General features: G+C 35.4%; 1 protein-coding gene across 2 annotated transcripts in view; it reads left to right on the forward strand.

Moving 5' to 3' along the window:
• The first annotated feature begins 2476 nt into the window (after window positions 1-2476).
• Window positions 2477-20462, forward strand: part of LOC141427563 (uncharacterized) — a 271369-nt gene continuing 253383 nt past the window's right edge. For both annotated transcript variants that reach the window (XM_074087134.1, XM_074087135.1), the window contains exon 1: window positions 2477-2979. In XM_074087134.1, coding sequence (XP_073943235.1) covers window positions 2883-2979 — 97 coding nt within the window. In that variant the 5' untranslated portion in view covers window positions 2477-2882. The remainder of the gene's footprint in view (window positions 2980-20462) is intronic.

Here is a 20462-nt window from a genome sequence, read left to right on the forward strand (position 1 = left end):
CTCACGTGCGACCACCACAATGCGACTACTACGCATCGACATTAAACTAAATGATTTACTTTGAATTAAACCATTTTTTTTCCATTTTCAATTTTTTGAATTTGTTTTAAAATTAATATAAAATTTTGTCAAAATGTAGTTGTGCTGATAAATATTTACAACCAAATTGATTTTCGTTGTAAATTAATTTAACCCGAATGGAATCTTGTCCATTAAATTATTATTAAACTTAAACACGTAAGTAATAAGGGAATATCGTCTAAATCAAGGCCAAAACTTAATAGGTAGGTCCACAACAAATGATTTCGGGTGGAACATAGATATTTCCAATTGGTCATCCTTCTGAGTGTACGTAAATAAACCGGCCAAGAGCGTGTCGGACACGCCCAAGATAAGGTTCCGTAGCCATTACGAAAAAAAATCAAGTGAAATTATGTGCGTTATAACACAATTAAAACACTTACTACAGTCTTAAAATATATTACCAGAAAAAGTTTTGTTGAGAAGCGCAGTGTTTCGGCAATAACTTAAAAACAGTATATCCGATCATGTTGAAACCAATTTTCGTTGAAAGTATTTATTAAGCGTTACCTTTCCATATTTTTTGGACAAACGGTTTACAAAAAAGAGGGGGGTGGGCACACAATTTTTGCTACCTTGGGAGCGATTATTTCCGGAAATCTTCACTTAATCAAAAAAGTTTTTGAGAAACCTTACTATCTTTTCAAAAGAGCTGTCGAACTATGTGCCACACGTTGATGCGAGTTACATTTTTTTACAATTTGTGTTACGTGTATGGAGTTGTAGGTACTTTAACTACAAAAATAAATAGCGGCTTTGACAAGACATCTGTACTCCAAATTTCATTGATATAGGTACATCTTGTAGTTTTCGAGTAAAATGCCAGTGACATACGGACGGATGGACAGACAGACAGACAGACAAACAGACAGACAGACAGACAGACGGACTTGACGAAACTATAAGGGTTCCATTTTTACCGTTTCGGCTCCGGAACCCTAAAAAGGGGTCTTTTTTTTCCAGCATATATCAAATTTGTCAATTTTACCATGAACCTGAACTTCGTATCTTGCCGTCCCGCTGGCGCTAATATTATTTAATACGAGAGTGAGAGGGACGGTACGATACTAAACTTCGATTTTCGAATTTCGTAGTAGCCCCCAAGATTCCATTTTCAACAATATATTCAAGATGGACAGTTTTCCTTGTTGATGTATTTCAAATTGATATTATTCTGTTGCCATATTGCGCTCCAAGACTCGAATAGCTGATGTTGGAAAAGCGACCGCCAAACTTAAGTGGGACTAGGCCGGGCATGTCTGCCGGATGCACATATATAGATTACACTAGATAACGCAAACACCTCAATCTGTGTTAAAATTAACCGTGTCACTTTTTTATATCTACTGTGACGTCTCAAGAGCGAATTAGCGATGTGAATTCCCCGATGTCCGCGCAAAATCGATTCAAATGCGCCGCTCGCCCACGCCGTGGGGCTCGAGTCAGTCACTAGTCATGATTAGTCAGTTAGCGGTCAGTCTTTGTATGGGGCCAACCCCGACGTTTGGTCGGGGTTCGGACACGCGAAGTAGATGCATTTGTGTAATCTAGTGTAATCTATATCTGTGGCCAGATGCACCCACAAAGATGGGCGCACAAAGCCACATGGTGGGTACCGCATGACGGGCACCGACGGCAAGGCAGGCAGAGGCGGAGATGGCGAGATGACCTGGACGCGGAACTGAGTGAGTGGCCAAATATAGCTCTGGATAGGGAGATGTGGAAGTCAAGAGGAGAGGCCTTTGCCCAGCAGTGGGACACAGTTATTTATTTTTCTGCTTCGACGTATAATTTCAAGTTGTCCATTTTCCATTTGCACCGAATGACATGACAGTAAACCAACTACATGCATGCTACATTTACGTGCAGTTGAAAGTGTCTGTTGCTACAGTGTTCCCAGGGCGAACAGGTCCTCCGACCTTGCGTTCGTATCGCATATTTTTTATCTGTTTGTTTTTTCCATGTTTTCCGCGAAGCTGCATTTTGTATCGCAGCTTCATGCGAATCTTGGCGGTATTGATAAACTTCCATTACAATGCTTACAAAGTCCTGAAACGTCGTCACGTCTTTGGCATTATGTAGCCGTTGCGAATCATTATGGCTCTAAACAGTATGCACTTTAAAGTTAATTTATTGGGATTCTGCATAAATCTTGTAAGACGAACACGATTGTTCGCGTTAATGTTTTCCGCTAATAGTTAAGTGTAAAGTAATTATGAGTTTATTTGTTAGTTGCAGATGTAATTGTTAGTATGTCGAGATGATAATGGATAACGGGCGTTGAACGCTGCATTGTACTTATAATCCCTGAGGGCAAGAGGTGGCGCGATAGCCGGGGCTTCGACGAGACAAGTGCGGTCGAGGCCGGGAGCCCGGGAGTGGTGGCAGCCGCTCGCAAGCCGCATTCAGTACACAGTCGCACGTCACAAGTGCTGCGCGCGCGGCCGTTCACTTCTTAACAAACTCGTGCAGTTATCGAATCGGCTACCTTATCGAACACACCTTCCGCTCTATGCACGACGAGCGGAACACCGCGTGATGAGATGTTTAGAGCGTAAATTCTTGCAGAATTGGAAAGTAAACAACGTGTGATGCAGCGATAGTGCCCAGGCGCCGTGAGTCGCAGACGTAGCGGCGCCGACGTCGATTGACCAGACCCATGTGTGCCAGTCCCTTATCTGTGTCCAAGGAGATAACGTGATGTGACAGCGATACGTGTCGTTGTGCCGGTGGAATAGTTTGTGAAAGTGCAGCGAGTTTGAGTGAGCTAGACAGCTACCGGTCACCGGCGCCCCGTAACAATGTTGAATTGCACCGACCTGGAATGCATCCTACACCACCATCACTACTATGCACACCTGCATCACATCCATCACCTGCAAAATGCCCAAGATCCAGGTAAGTTTATTATATCCTCACAGTCGTAGATGATGAAGGTTTCGTTTTGCAAAACTCAGTCTAAGAACAATGAAACTGAAAAGGCTGTCACAATGAAATTGTTTGTTTAAGAGCGAACGATGAGTGTTAATGATAACAAATGAGACGAGCGCACCGAGCAGACCTCGCGAAGAATCCTTGATTTAGATATAAATGAGATAATAAACATGCGAATTAACTTATTGATGAAATGGTTAAGTGATCATGTTTTTTATGATGAGCAGTACGTTTCAACAGGTAGTTACGATCTTGACCTTTGCAAACAATGTCAATAAGAATTCAGCACAGCTCTTAGAAGTATTAAGTCTAACTGAAACACAAGGTTTGTTGCAATCGCAAGCAGGTGTTAGGAGCAGATATCACGCAACGCACCGGCTTACTGCAGACTGTTTTCACTCTGTTAACTCATTTCGACGGGCGGCTTTTAAAACACGCTCGGCGTCGCGTCGTCAACGCACCAAATAATTTGTGCAAACAATATGACCATCGTTTTCTCTTTGCTAACAGTTATCTTTTCAAAAACTTTCTTCTGAAGTTATGAAAACCCCTGCACATGTTTACATAATCCTGGAATGCAAATACATTTGCAAATCACAGGTGGAACTGAATACAATAATGGCCTAGGACTTAATGAATATCAATTGAAGCAAATTGGTTAGAATTAGATAATGAGTATTATGTCATTTGGCAATAACTAGGGAAGGCATCGACATTAATTAGGTGACTATGTTAACTTTGATTAAGTGATAAAAAATCTTCGAATATTCATAGCAGTTCATTTTCGAATACATAATAGTAATATAGTACCTACCTATTGCCAAGACGTATGTACACTTGTGTCAATAGTCGTCAACGTCAGTTCAAAAGACAGCCGTATTAATATAATTAACATAACATTATAAAGTTTTCTATAGGCAACTACGTCACTGGTTGTCCTTTTCTCATAATATCTATTCAATGGTCATAATTTACTTCGCCTGAATGATTCATTTGTCATGCATGACCGTTGCCTATTTATTTTAGTTCCAACATCCTAATCCTAAATAGTTGTCGAGAAACTTGACGGTAAATAAATATTAATTTTATGTAGTAAAGACGCTTTCGCTCCTACAAAGGGGTTCTCTAATAAATTTAAATGCCGTATATTTAATGATCATCAGCATAATTCACACGATATAGGTAAGTCTAGTCATCTAGACGCATTGCTTATTATTCCTGTTGTATATAGATGGAACAATGACCGTCTGAATCTGGTGTTTAATGATGGAGTGCTATTCATAACAAAAACAAAACGAAGTGAATAAGTTTGTTACACTAGAGCGCAGTTCGAGTTGGCTGGAGTATTTTTGTACCGGTCGTCCTTGTCAGTTAAGGAGTAATGTTTTTAATGCCTTAGGTTCTTTAAAGGGTACATGATTTATCAATAATTCAATAATGTAACCAAAAATCACATTATTAACAGTGACAAGTTAATTATTTCTTATTGAGTTCTTCTTTCACCAGTCTTTGTGAAGTTCCTCTTATCTCATATAAAAATATAATATAATGCTGTCGCTGTTTATTTTGTTCGATTAAACGGAGACAGCAATACATATCAGTCACATAAAATAACAGACTCTTGAAATAGGCTCCTAGTCATATTTTGAAGTCAATTCTTGTTCTTGTCTGCCTTTTACTAAACAGATATTGGTTATAATCTTGTTTATCAGGAGGGAGATAAAACTATGTTTATCGTGTTAAAGTCCTATCAATACTTGCTCTTATGCATTGCATTGCATTTCAACTTGCACTAGCATGAGTGTTTTGTTTCATGATGCAATAGTTTTATCTAATTAACGAGTCCGCCAGTGTTTGTATTATTATACTACTATAATGATTAATTAAAGTTAAAGAGTCCTTATCCTCCCTTACTTCCTTACTAATATTATAAATGAAAAAGTAACTATGTCTGTCCATTACATCTTAAAGCACTGAATCGAATCAGATGACATTGGTATGGAGATATTTCGGGACCCCTGAGAAGGACTTTGGACATTTTTTATCCCGGAAAATTGCACAGATTGACAGAGAAAATTGGACAGAGAGTCGCAGGTAATAAATAACAATTCATAATTGACGCACAATTTAAAAAAAACAGATGGTTTTAATACTCTTATCAATACTCGTATTGACGCTGAAAATCTTAACAGGATTTAACCCTCCGTTCCTAGAGCATGCCATACTACTGTAATTCAGCACCAAATCGTCATCATGGGACCCAAAAACAGCAGTTCTGTAGTGGGTAGAGTTTAAAATATATAGGGGATATATCATAAAAGTAGAAGACATCTACGTGCACTTTTCTCTCTACAAAAGCATAGTAAAAAGGTGCTTACCTAGTTAACATGCATATAGATTATCATCATTAGACGACTATCTGTTTACGAAATGATACTTCTTTTCTATAAAGAGCCCTTTCATGACAGTCTTTCGTATATTTATAAGTAATACTAACAAATGGTGGATCCTAGTTATCTAAATAAATAAATTTTATTATTATTGTTATTATTAGTATCGATTTCGTCCCTTATCGAATGAACATTTGGGTTTCATGCAACTTGATCGAGGCTTGGCTATAGCGTCTATGTATGAACAACTATATCATATCACTGTCATGTTTTAAATAGCATCGTAACTAAGTAAACACATCTTTAAGAGGCGGACACAGTAAAGCATGACGATGGTTATACAAAATTTAGGACAACGATAATATCCATGGCAGAGAAACCATTAGCCATATGTTGTAACTTACACTAATGTAACATATTTTACGCCTTTGAGCTCAAAAAGCGAGTTTCACATTATGTTACATGCTTGGTTTTAATTGTTGCTTCTTGTATTGCGCATATATGGCCCCCCTCCTCTCTAAGCTCTCTATCACATCCATTTAAGTAATAATAAAAAGGGGAAGAGAAAATAATAATTTCAATCGAGCTGAAAAACTGTTTTTAAAACTATTGCATACAAAAATTATCTGGTTATTCTTAATGACAAAAAACACGAAAAAAAAAAACATTTTATTGTTAGATTTGGATTAAATTTTGCAGAGAAGCGTTTAACGTCTTTTCGAATTAAGGGAACCTTGAGGAGAAAATAAACAAACAAAAACATTTTCTTAACCACTCTAATACAAATAGGTAGGTAGGTACATATCTTGCTTCACGGTAACGAAAATAAGTGATTTATCTTGCAGTGACATATCAGATGCAAGTTGATAAGCGTTTAGAATTTAAGATTGATTAGATAGTCTAAAAATATGAACTGAAAATAAATTTCAAGCTTCTGTCTGCCGTCACCATGCTGACCAAAAGTCTTATTACATATTAGCATATTATTTACTCCTATAATGGCACTGTAAGTGATGCTAATGTAATCAAAAAATATTTATATAATTATGATATTCCAACGCCAAATTCAAATGTTTAAGATACATTCGTAAAACACCTCGGTCCCCATTCTTTATGTAAGAAAGAACCTTCGCTTTGCAATATCCAGTTTTCTTATAAAACGTTCGAGTGCTGGGCACTGTCCCGGTATTTACCATCTTTACTTATTGGGTGCGGCCTGTAATACGAGCAAAAAATCAAAACGTAAATTGTACTCGTCAAACTGAACAACATTAGTTCAGCGACTTTTAAAAATAATGGAGTCTTTAGATTTTCCCTTTTTGATACAAATTAAACATTGCTATCAATGTACGCCATCCTAGAATACAACTGACATCGTCTGTCACCCTACAAACAACATGTATTTTGCTTTACATTGCTTTTTCGCATAAATTTAAAAGTATAATATAAATTAAAAACACAAGTTATTTTTAAAAGTCGCCGAACTGGATGTTGTTCAGTTTGACGAGTATGATCTATGTTTTAATTATTTGTTCATATTACAGGCCACACCCGGTATATTATATGTCACTAGGGTCAGTGACGGGGCGTCATATATTTCCGTGGCAAAGTCGAAGCTAAAATACATACCTAAATCATTCACAAATTCTGTATGTCATGTTGTCACATTTTGTAAATATGTATCCCTATATTTACAAAATGGGACAAGCCGGGGGAATTTGTTCTATGGATGCTTCGCCAGTTCTAGTAATAGAGGTGACAGTAGAGTGTCATCTATTGGGCATTAGAATGTCGTACACTGGGCATTTACCATACGTCTATTGGGCAGCCCGTTGCTTAATTTTGAAAATTTTCTCAACATATTATTTTCATACTTTGTTTATGCAGTTTTGAATAAAGAGTCGGCATAGTATTGTTTGAACGTCAGCATTGCCTATAGCCCGTGATAAAAGATATCTTCCTGAGTCCTAACTTTTTTTAACAGATGTTGTACCTACTTAAGACCTAGACGTGGTTCTCCAGCAAATGCAAATGGACGACTTGTACTTTATAAAGTACATTCTTAGTCCTTCATAAAGGACCAATTACCTTTATGAAGTACGCCAGGGCTCAGGAGGATACTCGTATATACTTTGAACGGTGCCCAATTTTTTCCACCCACCGGTTTAGATTTTAGAGGGGGGGGGGGGCGCTCGATTTTAATGAAAATTTGCACTTTAAAGTTGAATATTTCGAAAACTAATCACTGAATCGAAAAATCGTTTTAGCAACCCCTGATAGTCCCTGAGCAAAGCCGCGGACGGATAGACAGACTGACAGACAGACAGACATGGCGAAACTATAAGGGTTCCGTTTTTGCCATTTTGGCTCCGGAACCCTAAAAATCAGAAGTAGGAAGTTCAAAGTTTGTAAAAAATTACCCGTTTCAATGCAAAAGCAATTGCAAACAAATTAATTGCTCATTGAATTACCCTGATTTTAATTGTACAAGTTTTTCGCTCAGCCTTACAAAATGACTCGATAACGTTGAGGAAACACGATCGTTGACATCACATCCTGTAATCAATCCAGTGCGGATTGAGTAAGATATCGCTCCATGACAATATTAGCTAATTGTATTATGCGATGACTTTGCAAAAAAGGCAAAAAATATCATGGAGGAAATTTTGCCTTGAGTTTTTGAGTTTTTTTAATGTTGTTTATATATCTATGGCAAATGAAGCAAAACAATTATAAATTTATTTATACCGAATTTAACAAGCAAACTTGCTGACATTGAATGTAGAGTTATAAGTATAGTATCGTTCCCGTAAACATTGATGTCCTAGTGACTATCTATTACTGAATGGTAGGTAGGTACTATATTCGATGAGGCTTAGTTGCCTTAGTTAAAATACCACTGGAATGTATGAAAATGGCAATATGTATATAATAAGTTTGCACCGGACACCTACTGGTAAGAAAAAGTTAATTGACCCACCTACAAGATTTGTTCTAACAACAACAAAAAATAGGGCAAATGAAATAAAAGCCTGCAAAATAAAAAATAAATAAATACAAATACACAGAAAAGAGAGCAAAGGTGAGCTTATTTCTAAAAACTTAGTTAAGATAAGACAATTTATTAAGAAGAAGATAGGCAAACAGTTAAAATTACATGCGTTAAAGAAGAAAACAGAAATAAATACTCAAAAGAAAAGGAAAATAAGTACAAAATTATATATGTTAAATTCAACATAAAAATAAATAAAACTTTTACAAAAGCCACAATTTCTTCAATCTCTCCGTGAACGAACCCGAGGCCACCGACGGAGATTCCCTTAGGGACAAGGGTAAATCGTTCCAAAGCTTGACAGAAGGGATAGTGAAAGATTTAGCATAAGAGCGCGCGTTGTTGGGCGGGAAGGCAAGTGTAAATAAGTTTGGAACTCGACCGCAAACGGCGACCGCTTCCAGTAGCCATGTAGCTAAATCTTTCAGGTAGGTAAAAAGGAGAAGCAGGGTTAAACAGGACATTATTAAGAAGGCAAAGGCACGCGAAAGTGGGAGACATGATCATACTTACGTAGACCATAAATGTTCCTGATAAAAACATTCTGCAGACGTTCTAGCCTGTCAAGCAGCTCCTCTCTCAGGTCAAGAAAAGCAATGTCGCCATAATAGAGGCAAGAGTAGAGAGCGAGCGAGAGTAAGTTTCGTATGAAACGGAAAAAAGTTCTGCAGACGTCTCAAGGAGTGGAGTGATGCAAAGAGCTTTCGACTAACTTCATTTATATGAGCAGCTATATAATGGGATAATCTGATTTACTCAGCAGTTATTTTTATTTGATACTATTTTTTTGAAATAGTACCCACGCACGACCCTACCGTAAAAGTTTTATTTGTGAGGCGAAAACCTATCTCTTCATCAAAAAAAATCCGAAACCAGCATGTAATGAGTCCTATGGACTTGCTTGATTTCAGCGAAAAACAATACATATTTGGGAGGCAAAAGGGAAGTTTTAGGTAAGAACAGAGTTTGTTTACCTACTACTTAAGTAGGTACATTACATAACCAAGGCTAAATTAGCGTAAAGAACAATAATTGTTGATTTTTCACACTAACGTAATTAATGTACTGAATTGAAACCTTTGATAGTAAGGTAAGGCATGACTTTTTCTAGAGCAATCTTACAAAATCTAGATCAACTCGGTATACAAATAAGTAGCCTAGTAAAACGGCTACCACCTAACCTAAACCTGATTTCAAGTGCCCTGTGCCAACGAGAACACTGATAAAGCAAAGCGTAGAAGTAAAATTTATGAAAAACATTTTCCAAGATATAGTCATTCGAATCGTGCAATTTTGATGGTTACGAATGGAATTCGAGATAAGTATTTGAAAATGCTACGTACTAGGTTCGCGTCATTTATATGCCGTTAAAACTGTTGAATCTCAACCTTAAGTCTTTGATGTTGAAGTCACGAGTCTAGCCACGTTGTTGACGTTAAGGATAGCATACTGTTTACTAGCAACGTGTTCGGAATCACGGAAATCGTAAATGCATTAGATGTGAGCGAGGACTATGATCTAATTACTTTCTCGCCAGCGTTTAGCATTTAGGCTCAAGTATTACGGTTCAACAACATTAGTTACTATACAGTTGTCTAACATTATAATATGGTTTTACTGTGACTGTGTGAGAAATGGAGAAACATTTTTGGAAACTGTATCCCATCAAAACATACGAGTAAATGTCAAATGAGAACCAAGTTCAATGTTGTGAAATATATATTCCTTGATTGTTGACTTTAACGACAAGAAGTGAGATCTAAATGGGTGCCAAGTGCCAAGGTGCCAGCCAAGTTCAATGGTCAGTCCTGAAATTTATTTATAACAATATATAATATTTAAAAACAACTTAAAATATCATTAAAGAAAAAGTCATTTATTCATAAAATTACTAGGTACAATACAATTAAAATAAGCAAAATAAAATCAACCTAATAAACAAACCAAATATCATTTCTTCTTATAACTTGGAATAATATATTGAAGCCTGTGGTCAGGCTTGGCTAGTTCTCATATACGAATTATTATTAAGTACCTACTAAAACAGTCATGGAGGAGCCCTACGTTCGATGGCTAGTTTCTACCAGCAAGCCAAATTTTCGGAAGAATAAAATAAGAACTTACAGCTTGCGAAGGCTATAATAATATAATTCGTATATGAAAACTAGCCAAGTCCGACCTGAGGCTTCAATTTATTATCCTAAGATATAAGAAGAAATGATATTTTAAGTTTTAATAAAATATTTCATATTGTTATAAATAAATTTCAGGAGTGACCAATGAACTTGGCACCTTGGCACTTGGCATCCATTTAGATCTCACTTCTTTTGTCGTTAAAGTCAACAATCAAGGAATATATCATAACATTGAATTGGCCCTCATTTCACATTTATGTTTTGACGCGATATCATTACTTTTTGTTCAGAAATAATTTTATTTAAAAATTATAATAAAATGATAAAAAATTACTACTTTCTGATTTATTCCTTTGTATTCACCCAACTACCTCTCTGGATGCCAAATTTGAACTTTCTAGGTTATCTGGAACTGGGTTAGAATTTTGATGTATAGGTGAGTCAGTGATAAAAATGTCGATTTTTGGATGTTATATCTAAATAACCATTTAAGCTATGTTTATGAATTTTAAAGCACATTATGTATCACACAAGTCTCAATAAATGAGCCAAATTTGACATGTTTATGTGAAATACTTTTTGAGTTATGAGGGGGTCAAAAGTGGCTCCAAATGGTTCGGGTAAAATTACACACGGTGCTGCTCGCCAGTTCTGTAGCTTGAACTTGGCTTGACACGCTACCGCGTGTCTAGATAATCCCCTCTCGTAATAGTTTTTTGTGATAAAAGAGGCAAACTAGCAATCACTGCCACTTATGAGAACCAGCAACTTCAAAAGAATCACACGTCCGGTACCAATATTTAAGGAAACAATAATACAGTTTTCTTGAAGACTCCGGTCCGGTGTCATAGATAATAAGGAATTCCGCTGGCGAGTGTTAATTGCACAATTTCACTGTGCGTAACAGGAAATGCTTTAGAAGACGTAATAATCATAAATTGAAATAAGTAACGTAGTTACAATTTATTAACCCTTTCCTGACCCTTTAAATTTGACACAGAAAATTTAAATTACATGCATTATTTCAAATATTATGCAATTTTACAGGTCATAAAATAAACTGTTTATTTAAGCGACCTTTGTTCGTCACAGAGATAGTAACGAAATTTGTGTCAGATGTTGCGCCAGCGTCGATCGTTGCTGAACATTATATTATAACTGATTTTGTCTCAGTACAAATTTTATAACACTTTTATAGACGTTTTGAAACAATACGATTACTTGAGTGACCGGTTTGAAACAATACGATTACTTGAGTGACCGGTTTGGTTTTACTGTGTGCGAATCCGTTGATTGTTAAAGAGGATACTGATGCCGGTTCAAGCGTTAGTTAAATCAAATGACATTTCCGGGTTCGGTGTTTTTCTTGCTTGTTGCTATCCGGGGCTGACAATTTTCCCAAGTTTGTCATGCTTGGCACGATTTTAAGTTATGATCTTGTTATTCAGTCTGAAAAAACTAAAATAAATAAATATCTTGAGACAATTGACACCAATAACTGACCTTGGCCCAAACTAAGCAAAGCTTGTACTAGACAAAGGATTAACATAGGTACCTACTTATATATGTAGGTAAATACATACTTAAATGATCCTATAAGGGTCCCTTTTTATCCTTTTGAGGCACGGAACCCTAATGAATCAAGTTATGGCTTATCTCAAGTTAATTATCACTTTGATGATATGGAATCTCGTTAATGTTCCATTTACATGTATTACATAACTTGTAATTACCTTTACATTATAACTTCCTTTATTGAAATGAACAAGGCATAATGAATAAGGCTACCTACTTCAACACATGCTTCGCAAATATGCAGAATATTAATAAAGTTCAAGAATTACTACGAAAGTTCATGGTGTTGCTAACAAAAAATATTTAATTTTGATTCTGTGCCGTTTAAGAATAAGTTTAATCATGATCCATCCTTCTAACCATTTAAAGTAAGAATACAACAAGTGCAAAAACTCAATAGTTGCTACTTTGCCGTGGCCAGTTTTCGCACATCATTTTACAAGCCACAAAAAAACGATGATCGTGCAAGATGCTGGTGATGGGCGTTGTAAAGCATAGATTGAGTTATTCTTTGACCACCTACAAAAACATAGCTGGCGTGATTAGTGTTCGCTTCACTTATGATATCTATAAGGAGAACTGCGATGTAGCCAGACCATTCACAATGTCAAACTGAATTAAGAGGGAATCGAGCATTTTGATAAGCATTCGAGCGAAATTACAGGGAAATGACGACAGACTTCAATAACGTAAAGAACTTAGCTTAAAACGAAGAAGAAGAAGAAAAAAAGAGAAGTTAGAAAGAAAAAAAGACGAGGGGAGAGAAGAGGGAAAGAAGTTAGTGAAGTTTGAGCCGTTTCAAGCTGCAACTAATTTGTAAGAATGGTACCAAATTAATAGCTATTACATCGCTTGAGACTTCTTTAACTATACGACGCGGCTCTATTAGTTGATCCTGTAAAATAAACGATCACGTATAGTCGATCAAGTAATTGATTAACCATTTTTATGACAGTACATTACAAAGAAAATGATAAGGCTGATTGATCCATTGACTCTTTAATATTTTGAGAGGCACAAAAGCTGGTACTGAACTCTAGGATGGCAAAGAAATTTCTTTGTCGACTATATATTGTCACCCGTCATCAACTTATGAGTACATCCTGGGCACATCACGGCCGAGCTAGCTGTAGAAGGAATGAACACGTTCCGTCATTTTGCTCAAATGCTTCTGAATCGGCCGGATTCGGGCGCTTACATAAACGTCAATTGTGACATCGAATTATTACATTACAAGCACACTTGACCCTGCCCATGGTTATTAACTCGTTGTATGAATCAAATGGACGTAGGCGGAGTAAATTTGAACGAAACTATGATTAGATTAAACTAATTGAATTCTTAAAGAGTTGTTCCAATCATGCGATGCGAAGAATCGCTCTTGCAGGGTTGTAAAATAGTTCAAGACATAGTGTGTGCTTGCTTTAATTTAACAATGGGTAACGTGAGTGTTTATTAAATTTAATGATCGGCACTTAAATTTGTGTAATTTGCAGAACTTTCTTTCTAACCTCTTCTTTTTTCTGACCTGATGCCAGAGCATTCTGTTAGCTATCTTGCCATGCATATATGCATATATGCATGGCAAGAATATAAAATTATCTTCCAATGCAGCAATGAAAAGTCTCAAGATGCCTTGCTCCTCGCTGCAATTAGGTGGGCTGCGAGTTTTGTTGTTGTAATTTTATGGTGTACAGCTATTTTATGACAAAACCATCAAAACAGAACTGACAATACAGCGTATGCAATCGAAATACTCAAAATGTTAACACTGCCATGATAACTGCGGCATTTTGGCGTTGAAGGGAATACCGTTCGTGTCTTACTTTTAAGAGTCAATAATTATAATATTAAACAATTCTAACATTCTACCGCTAGTGTTACGGTGCCTTAGGAAATTCACATGTCAATAAACTTTGAACAGACATTCAGATACACGAGATTGGTTAGTAGATAGAAAACTAATCAAGTGGAATGTTTAGTTACATAAACTCTTATTTTATCTCATTTTAGCCTAAGGCAAAGACATACTTCCTTCTCTATCTATCAATCACCTCCCTTGCCGTTTTTTACCTCAGGGGATTTGTTACCTCTTTTATTGACATTTTACGATAGAGAACAATGAGTGACACGCATTATTAAACAAGATATATAATGTTTTTCTTAGTTAAATTAGTTTTTGTATTCATTCAATATAACGTCAGGTATATCAGTATATCATAATTTACTTATTTATTTTAATGTCAAGCTACAAGAATTTGTTCGGAAGTCGTCAAATGTAATGTAAATAAGATTAAAAATAATAGTAAACCACTATAAATGTCGATATATAAAATAAAAAAAATGTTAAAATATGATAGGTTCTCCACTAGGGATCGTTATAACAAAAATACAAAGAGGCAACTAAAAAAAGAAAGCTTAAAATGCCAAAATTAAAAATAATAATATAAGCAATAACTAACAATTAAAATAAAACTAGTTCTCCAGTATATATTATCCTTTACTCTATGTAGCAGCTATTATGATGACTGCCACTGAATTGTTTACATTCCTGTTTGCACTTCTTATTTATATATTAACGCATTACATCACTTTTATCTCGAAAATATTTATCTAATGCATGCGCTCGATAATACACTGGTAAGTAGTTATTTTGTACCATCGAGTTGAGAGCAATAACTCATTTGGGCTGTTAAATTGCAGGTTTAGTACCTTAGCACATTGTCACGTTCAGAGGCGCTAAGGCCTTATTTGATTATTAACTATCTAATACCATATGTAGGTCATGGGACAGATTCGATCAGCTTCAAAAGAGTCGTGTATAATTGGTTACGATCTAAAGAACGTTGACATGTGAGCGGTTATGCAAATTTTATGGTCGTTTTCATGAGCGGTCCCGTGGGGAAAGGTACTGCTTAAAACTGTATGATTATAATATGAAAAGCAACGCAAGCTGCATTTTTTTCCACACACAACACAATACTTGTTCAAGTTCTGAGAGCTTTAAAATAAGAGCCTAGGATGTATTGGAATAAATCTAAATTATTTTCACACCAAATCTCTCCTATATCCGCGATAACGTAAAAAAAAGTATTTATCGCAAATGTAAAGCACTAAACTCTTTTTCACATGCTTATTACAAGTAAGAAGATAAGCTTTATATACCTAGTGCCATCCACGAAGACGCGTGATTTTGTCAAAATTAGACATTAATGACATTGTAATAAGAATCACGGCACGCGTCATCGTGAATGACTCTACCTATAACAGCGATCAAAACTATCGATCAAGGGCTGTAAATGCATATAAAATAAAAACCGTACGCCATGTGTTACATTGTACACCAAGAACGAATTAAATGTCACACGCGCAAAAAGTAATTTAATCGCATTATTTGTACGTAATTTTATGGTTTTTGCTTTCAAGGGCACTATATGGTTTAACAAATTAAACTTCACAGTAGTTTAATTCACACGATGTAACACAGATCCGTTTATCGCATTGACCACATTTTTATTCGACATGCACAGATTTTCTATTTAAACCTATAAATAAGACCTGAAAGTGTGCAAACTTGATTGTTTATTACCAGAATGGAATTTAACAATGCTCATTGGCATAAATTGGCACAGCGATAGTAAGAACCTGACTAGAAATCTGAATGTAAATTCCGTAAGGTTTACTGGCACACTTGACGTTTGAGATCTATTCCATGGGTTCCACTTTTGATTTATTCATCAGTAACATAGGTATCATTTAACAATAGGCAAGTAGTTACCTGCAATTATCGGATACGTTCTAGCAAATTAATCATTACTTTTTAATAAATAAGCTTTAACCTACATTTAAGATTTATCAAATTAAGCGCTTTTTCGGTGCACATTCAATACGGTTTTAAAAGCCGTTAGTATTGTTATTCATACTATTTCACTATCTTGAAGGGTTCTCTAATTTTTCGCTAAAATATTACAATGATTTTTTTTAAACTAAGTATTTCAGGATTGTTATAAAATTTATCTAAATTCGTTCGTATGAAGCAGTTGGCAGTTGGCAATTTAATCATTTGGGAAAAAAAAAATCAGCGGAAGTCAGAATTCCATCTTGAAGTCAATGTAGGTATAAAAGGAATCAATAGTACTTATCATTTTAAAATAACTAAAAAATTTTAAAAACCAGATAAATTGATCAGGCTTATAAAACAGAAAAAATAGCTAATAAACCTTCAAATCAAATAACCCTGATTTAAAACGATGGGCACATCGATAATATCCGAGATAACTAATCATTGTCCTTTCAGATATTATCTGTTCATTGTATCAGTAGTCGACCTTGTTGGAAAAAAAAATCCAAAATTAAGGTTCAAAAATATTTGAAACTGATCCATTGCGCAACAAATTCTAAGCAACAAACAAGTTTTGCCAACCTTAAACGGTTCGGTGGCATTTGAACCAAAAACTACGCCTGTGACATTCCGAAATAGTATGTATTCGATGTGATAATATCAAAATTCGCGACGATTACAATCTTTGTTTGGATTGCGAATGCAACTAGTGCGTATCACGGCTTCTAAAACAAGCGAACTAGCATTCAAGATAATTTTACTTGATTTTAGAACAGACTTCTCTTACTTCTTTATAGCACTGTAACTTATTTGAATACCCGTGGTAGATATTTATTATCGCAATAATTGACTGCTGGGCTGGGTGACCGTAGTATGGTATAGGACATTTTCAAATCAAATGTTTAAATACAAAAAGTAATGACAATTACCTATTGTAAGGTCGTTCTACGCCTAGTGAAACATTGAATGGTTGGACTGTACATTCGCATCATCATCATCAAAAGTGTTCATTTAAACTGCGAATGTATAATGAATGACAGACAGCACCGACTGACAGGATTCAAACTTAAAAACCGGCCAAGAGCGTGTCGGACACGCCCAAAATAGGTTTCTGTAGCCATTACGAAAAAATTAAGTAATATTTTTCTAAGGATTTCGTATTTTATACGGAATCTTCCAAGTTTAGGTATACCTTAGGCTGCTATTTAAGAGTAAAACTACTAATAATTCTCAAGCAAACTTCGCCGTTATAGATTTCCTTGAAAGTTTGATATACTTACTATAATCTTGAATTTTAACAATTTTTTCCACCCACCGGTTTAGATTTTAAAGGGGGGCGGGACGCTCAATTTTAATGAAAATTTGCACTTTAAAGTAGAATATTTCGCAAATAAAACAATGCATCGAATAATCGTCTTACCAAACCCCTGATAATGGATTTAAAAAACCTATCCAACGATACCCACCACTATAGGTTTGGATGAAAAAAAAAACACCCCCACTTTACGTGTATGGGAGGTAATAGTCTATAGTTAGCTAATAGTCTTTACATCTAATTCTAATTAGGGTAGGCACTAGGCAAGTAGGTATTTTTAGAAATAAACCGGTGACATGTTTTACTATGGAGTGTGTAATTCTTTCGCTGTATATCCAAGAGCCGACGTAAGTCCTGTTGTATTGTGAGCACTTATTAAACATGACACAGGAAGTTTTTAAAGCAGCTGCTACGTACGTATTCGTAGTAGAAGTTAACAGTTTACTAAATGATGACGAAGGTCGGGATTCCGATGAATAGTCAGTGACTAAATAGATATACATTTATCATATCATCAATAAGATCGGAAATTATACAAGAAGGACAAAGGAATAGCAGGAACTAGCTATAGTTTAGGAAAAAAACGAGAAGAATAGCTTGTAATAGTAACTTTAAAAGCAAGACAGTTCGCGGATGAAAAAGTATACATATTTATATGTAGGAATGTAAACACTTTATTGAGTAAAAAATAAAAATACACATACACAAAGAGAAGAACAAAGATGAACTTATCCCTAGTAAGGGATCTCTTCCAGTTAACCTAGTTATGAAGAGACAATGAAGATGAATATAGGCAAACAGTTAAAGCATATGTTTTTTTTTGTATATTATATTGATCAGCGATTTAGTTCTGATGGCAAGTGCTGATAACGTCTTAGATACAGCTCACTGGTAAAAGAACATCCAGTGAAAACTAGTTTGCGTTCCTTGCTTGCTCTAAGAACGGCTAGACGGTGTGTCACGGACATTAATGTTGTATTGCTTCATGCACCATTTGTGTTAATGACCCGCATAAACTAATATCTTGGGTAAATAGCAAGGTTCTATGTTGTAACTAACATGCAGATCAATGTCATGTGTAATTTAAGAAAGTACGGATAAAAAGTTTTTCAAAATCATAAGAAGGCAAACGTGTTGCCAAGAATTTTCGGGAATAATTCTCTGTTGAAATCACAATAAGTAATAGTAGTAGGTACGTTAAAATGAAAGTAATTTCTAGAAGTTGTGTAAGAAAATTAAAGATAAAATACTCGAAGATATTTATTGTCTACACAAAATAAAAATAAAAATCTAGGTAATGGTAGGTGGTGGTTTACGAGCATTGCAATAAGAATAATCCTGCATAATGCCTGAATCCTAAATAATGCTAATATTATAAATGCGAAAAATCGTAATTATCTATGTATCGTAAGTATTCAGTAAAATCACGGAATTTCAATTCAACTGTTGCATCTAATGGTTTATACATACGAAACTGCGGATAAATACCTTAATATAAAACCACTTACTTAATATATTAATAACAACAGCGCACAAATTTTAGCGCAAACACTTCTATTGCGTTTTGTTTAACATGTCCGTAAAGTCATTACGTGTTGCGATTACTTGAAAACGGATACGCGACCGGGGCGTGCGAAAATAACGCAAGGAATATATACTTAACAATAAATCTTTACGCATAGGTTATATCTCATTCGATATCAGACATAATTTGTATTTGTCAATGGTTCAAGTTGCGCAGAGAAATCCTTTGCATGTTTCTTTGGAAGACGTTCAAACATAAATTATACGAGTAAGTGTGATATTAAAACACGATGTTGCCTCGGTCGTTGAATATTCAAAAGATATTCCGTGCAATTCAGCAAAGATATATTTATTTCTTGTACGTTTGTGCCATACAACTAGTAAATAAAAATAATAGAAATGTTATCGTTTACGTTTAGAATCCCCAGTTTTTTGCCTCTCGTGCATTTTTAGGGTTCCGTACCTCGACAGGAAAAAACGGAACCCTTATAGGATCACTTTGTTGTCCGTCCATCCGTCCGTCTGTCACACCCCTTTTTCTCAGAAACGCGTGGAGGTATCAAGCTGAAATTTATATCAAATACTCAAGTCTACTGTCCATTAGAGCTGTGAAAAATCAAACTTCTAAGCCAACGCAATCAAAAGATACAGCCGTTTATGCCGCAAATTTCCGCAAATTTTCGAAACTCGAAAGGGATTCAAAACCTACAGGGTAGGTACTTCCCGTGAACTCAGACTCTTGAAATTTGGTACGAAGCAACGTCTTATAGCACAGATAAAGGAAAAATTGCGAAAACCGTAAATTTTTAGTTACAACATATAATAAAAATATTTATACGGAACCCTCGGTGCGCGAGTCCGGCTCGCACTTGGCCGGTTTTATTAAACCTTTCTGAAGCAAAATCTCTGCAATAGGTAAGCTCTTTTATTGAACAATTGACCATTACAGAGCAAAAAGTCCGAGAATTTGGATACACGTCCTTCTGCCGTTTAATTTGTAATCAATTCTAGCAATGTATATTAAAATTATCTTGTGCTTTCAGTACTTTCACAGTGCTTTAGTTACACTGTTACACTATGTAATAATTTGGAAGTAAATAAACAAATAAGAATCGCTAAAGAATAGTCGTAATACAAAAAATACTCTATACTATGGGTAGGTACTATCAACCAAATGTAGAGTCTACTGCCCTAAAATTGACTATCATTTACATGGCATGAAACAAAAATGTTGATAAGACGTGTCTGTTGACTTCAAAGTTCAACTAAGTTTGATAGGAAATTGTTTTTCACTTCTCATGCTCGTAAAGTTCGTGTTTAAGGCGACATAAAATGACTTTCTATGCTCTAGTGCATAAAATAAAATCTTCGTCTAAGACCAACTTAAGACCAAGGTAATCAGGTGTCAACATCCACAAACAAAAAAGTTTCTACATATTTTATACTTAAATAATTTTTAATTTATATAAAACTAAAAATCAATCAAAACAATCAAAATTAATCAGTAAAGTTAAAAAATAGAATTATTATAATAATGCATAAAAAATAAAAGGTACATAGAAAGTGAATGATTGTTTCCACTGTTGCTATTTCATTTCCTCGCAATCTAAGTGAA

The sequence above is a fragment of the Choristoneura fumiferana genome, chromosome 4 (assembly GCF_025370935.1).
Source record: "Choristoneura fumiferana chromosome 4, NRCan_CFum_1, whole genome shotgun sequence".
NCBI lineage: Eukaryota > Metazoa > Arthropoda > Insecta > Lepidoptera > Tortricidae > Choristoneura > Choristoneura fumiferana.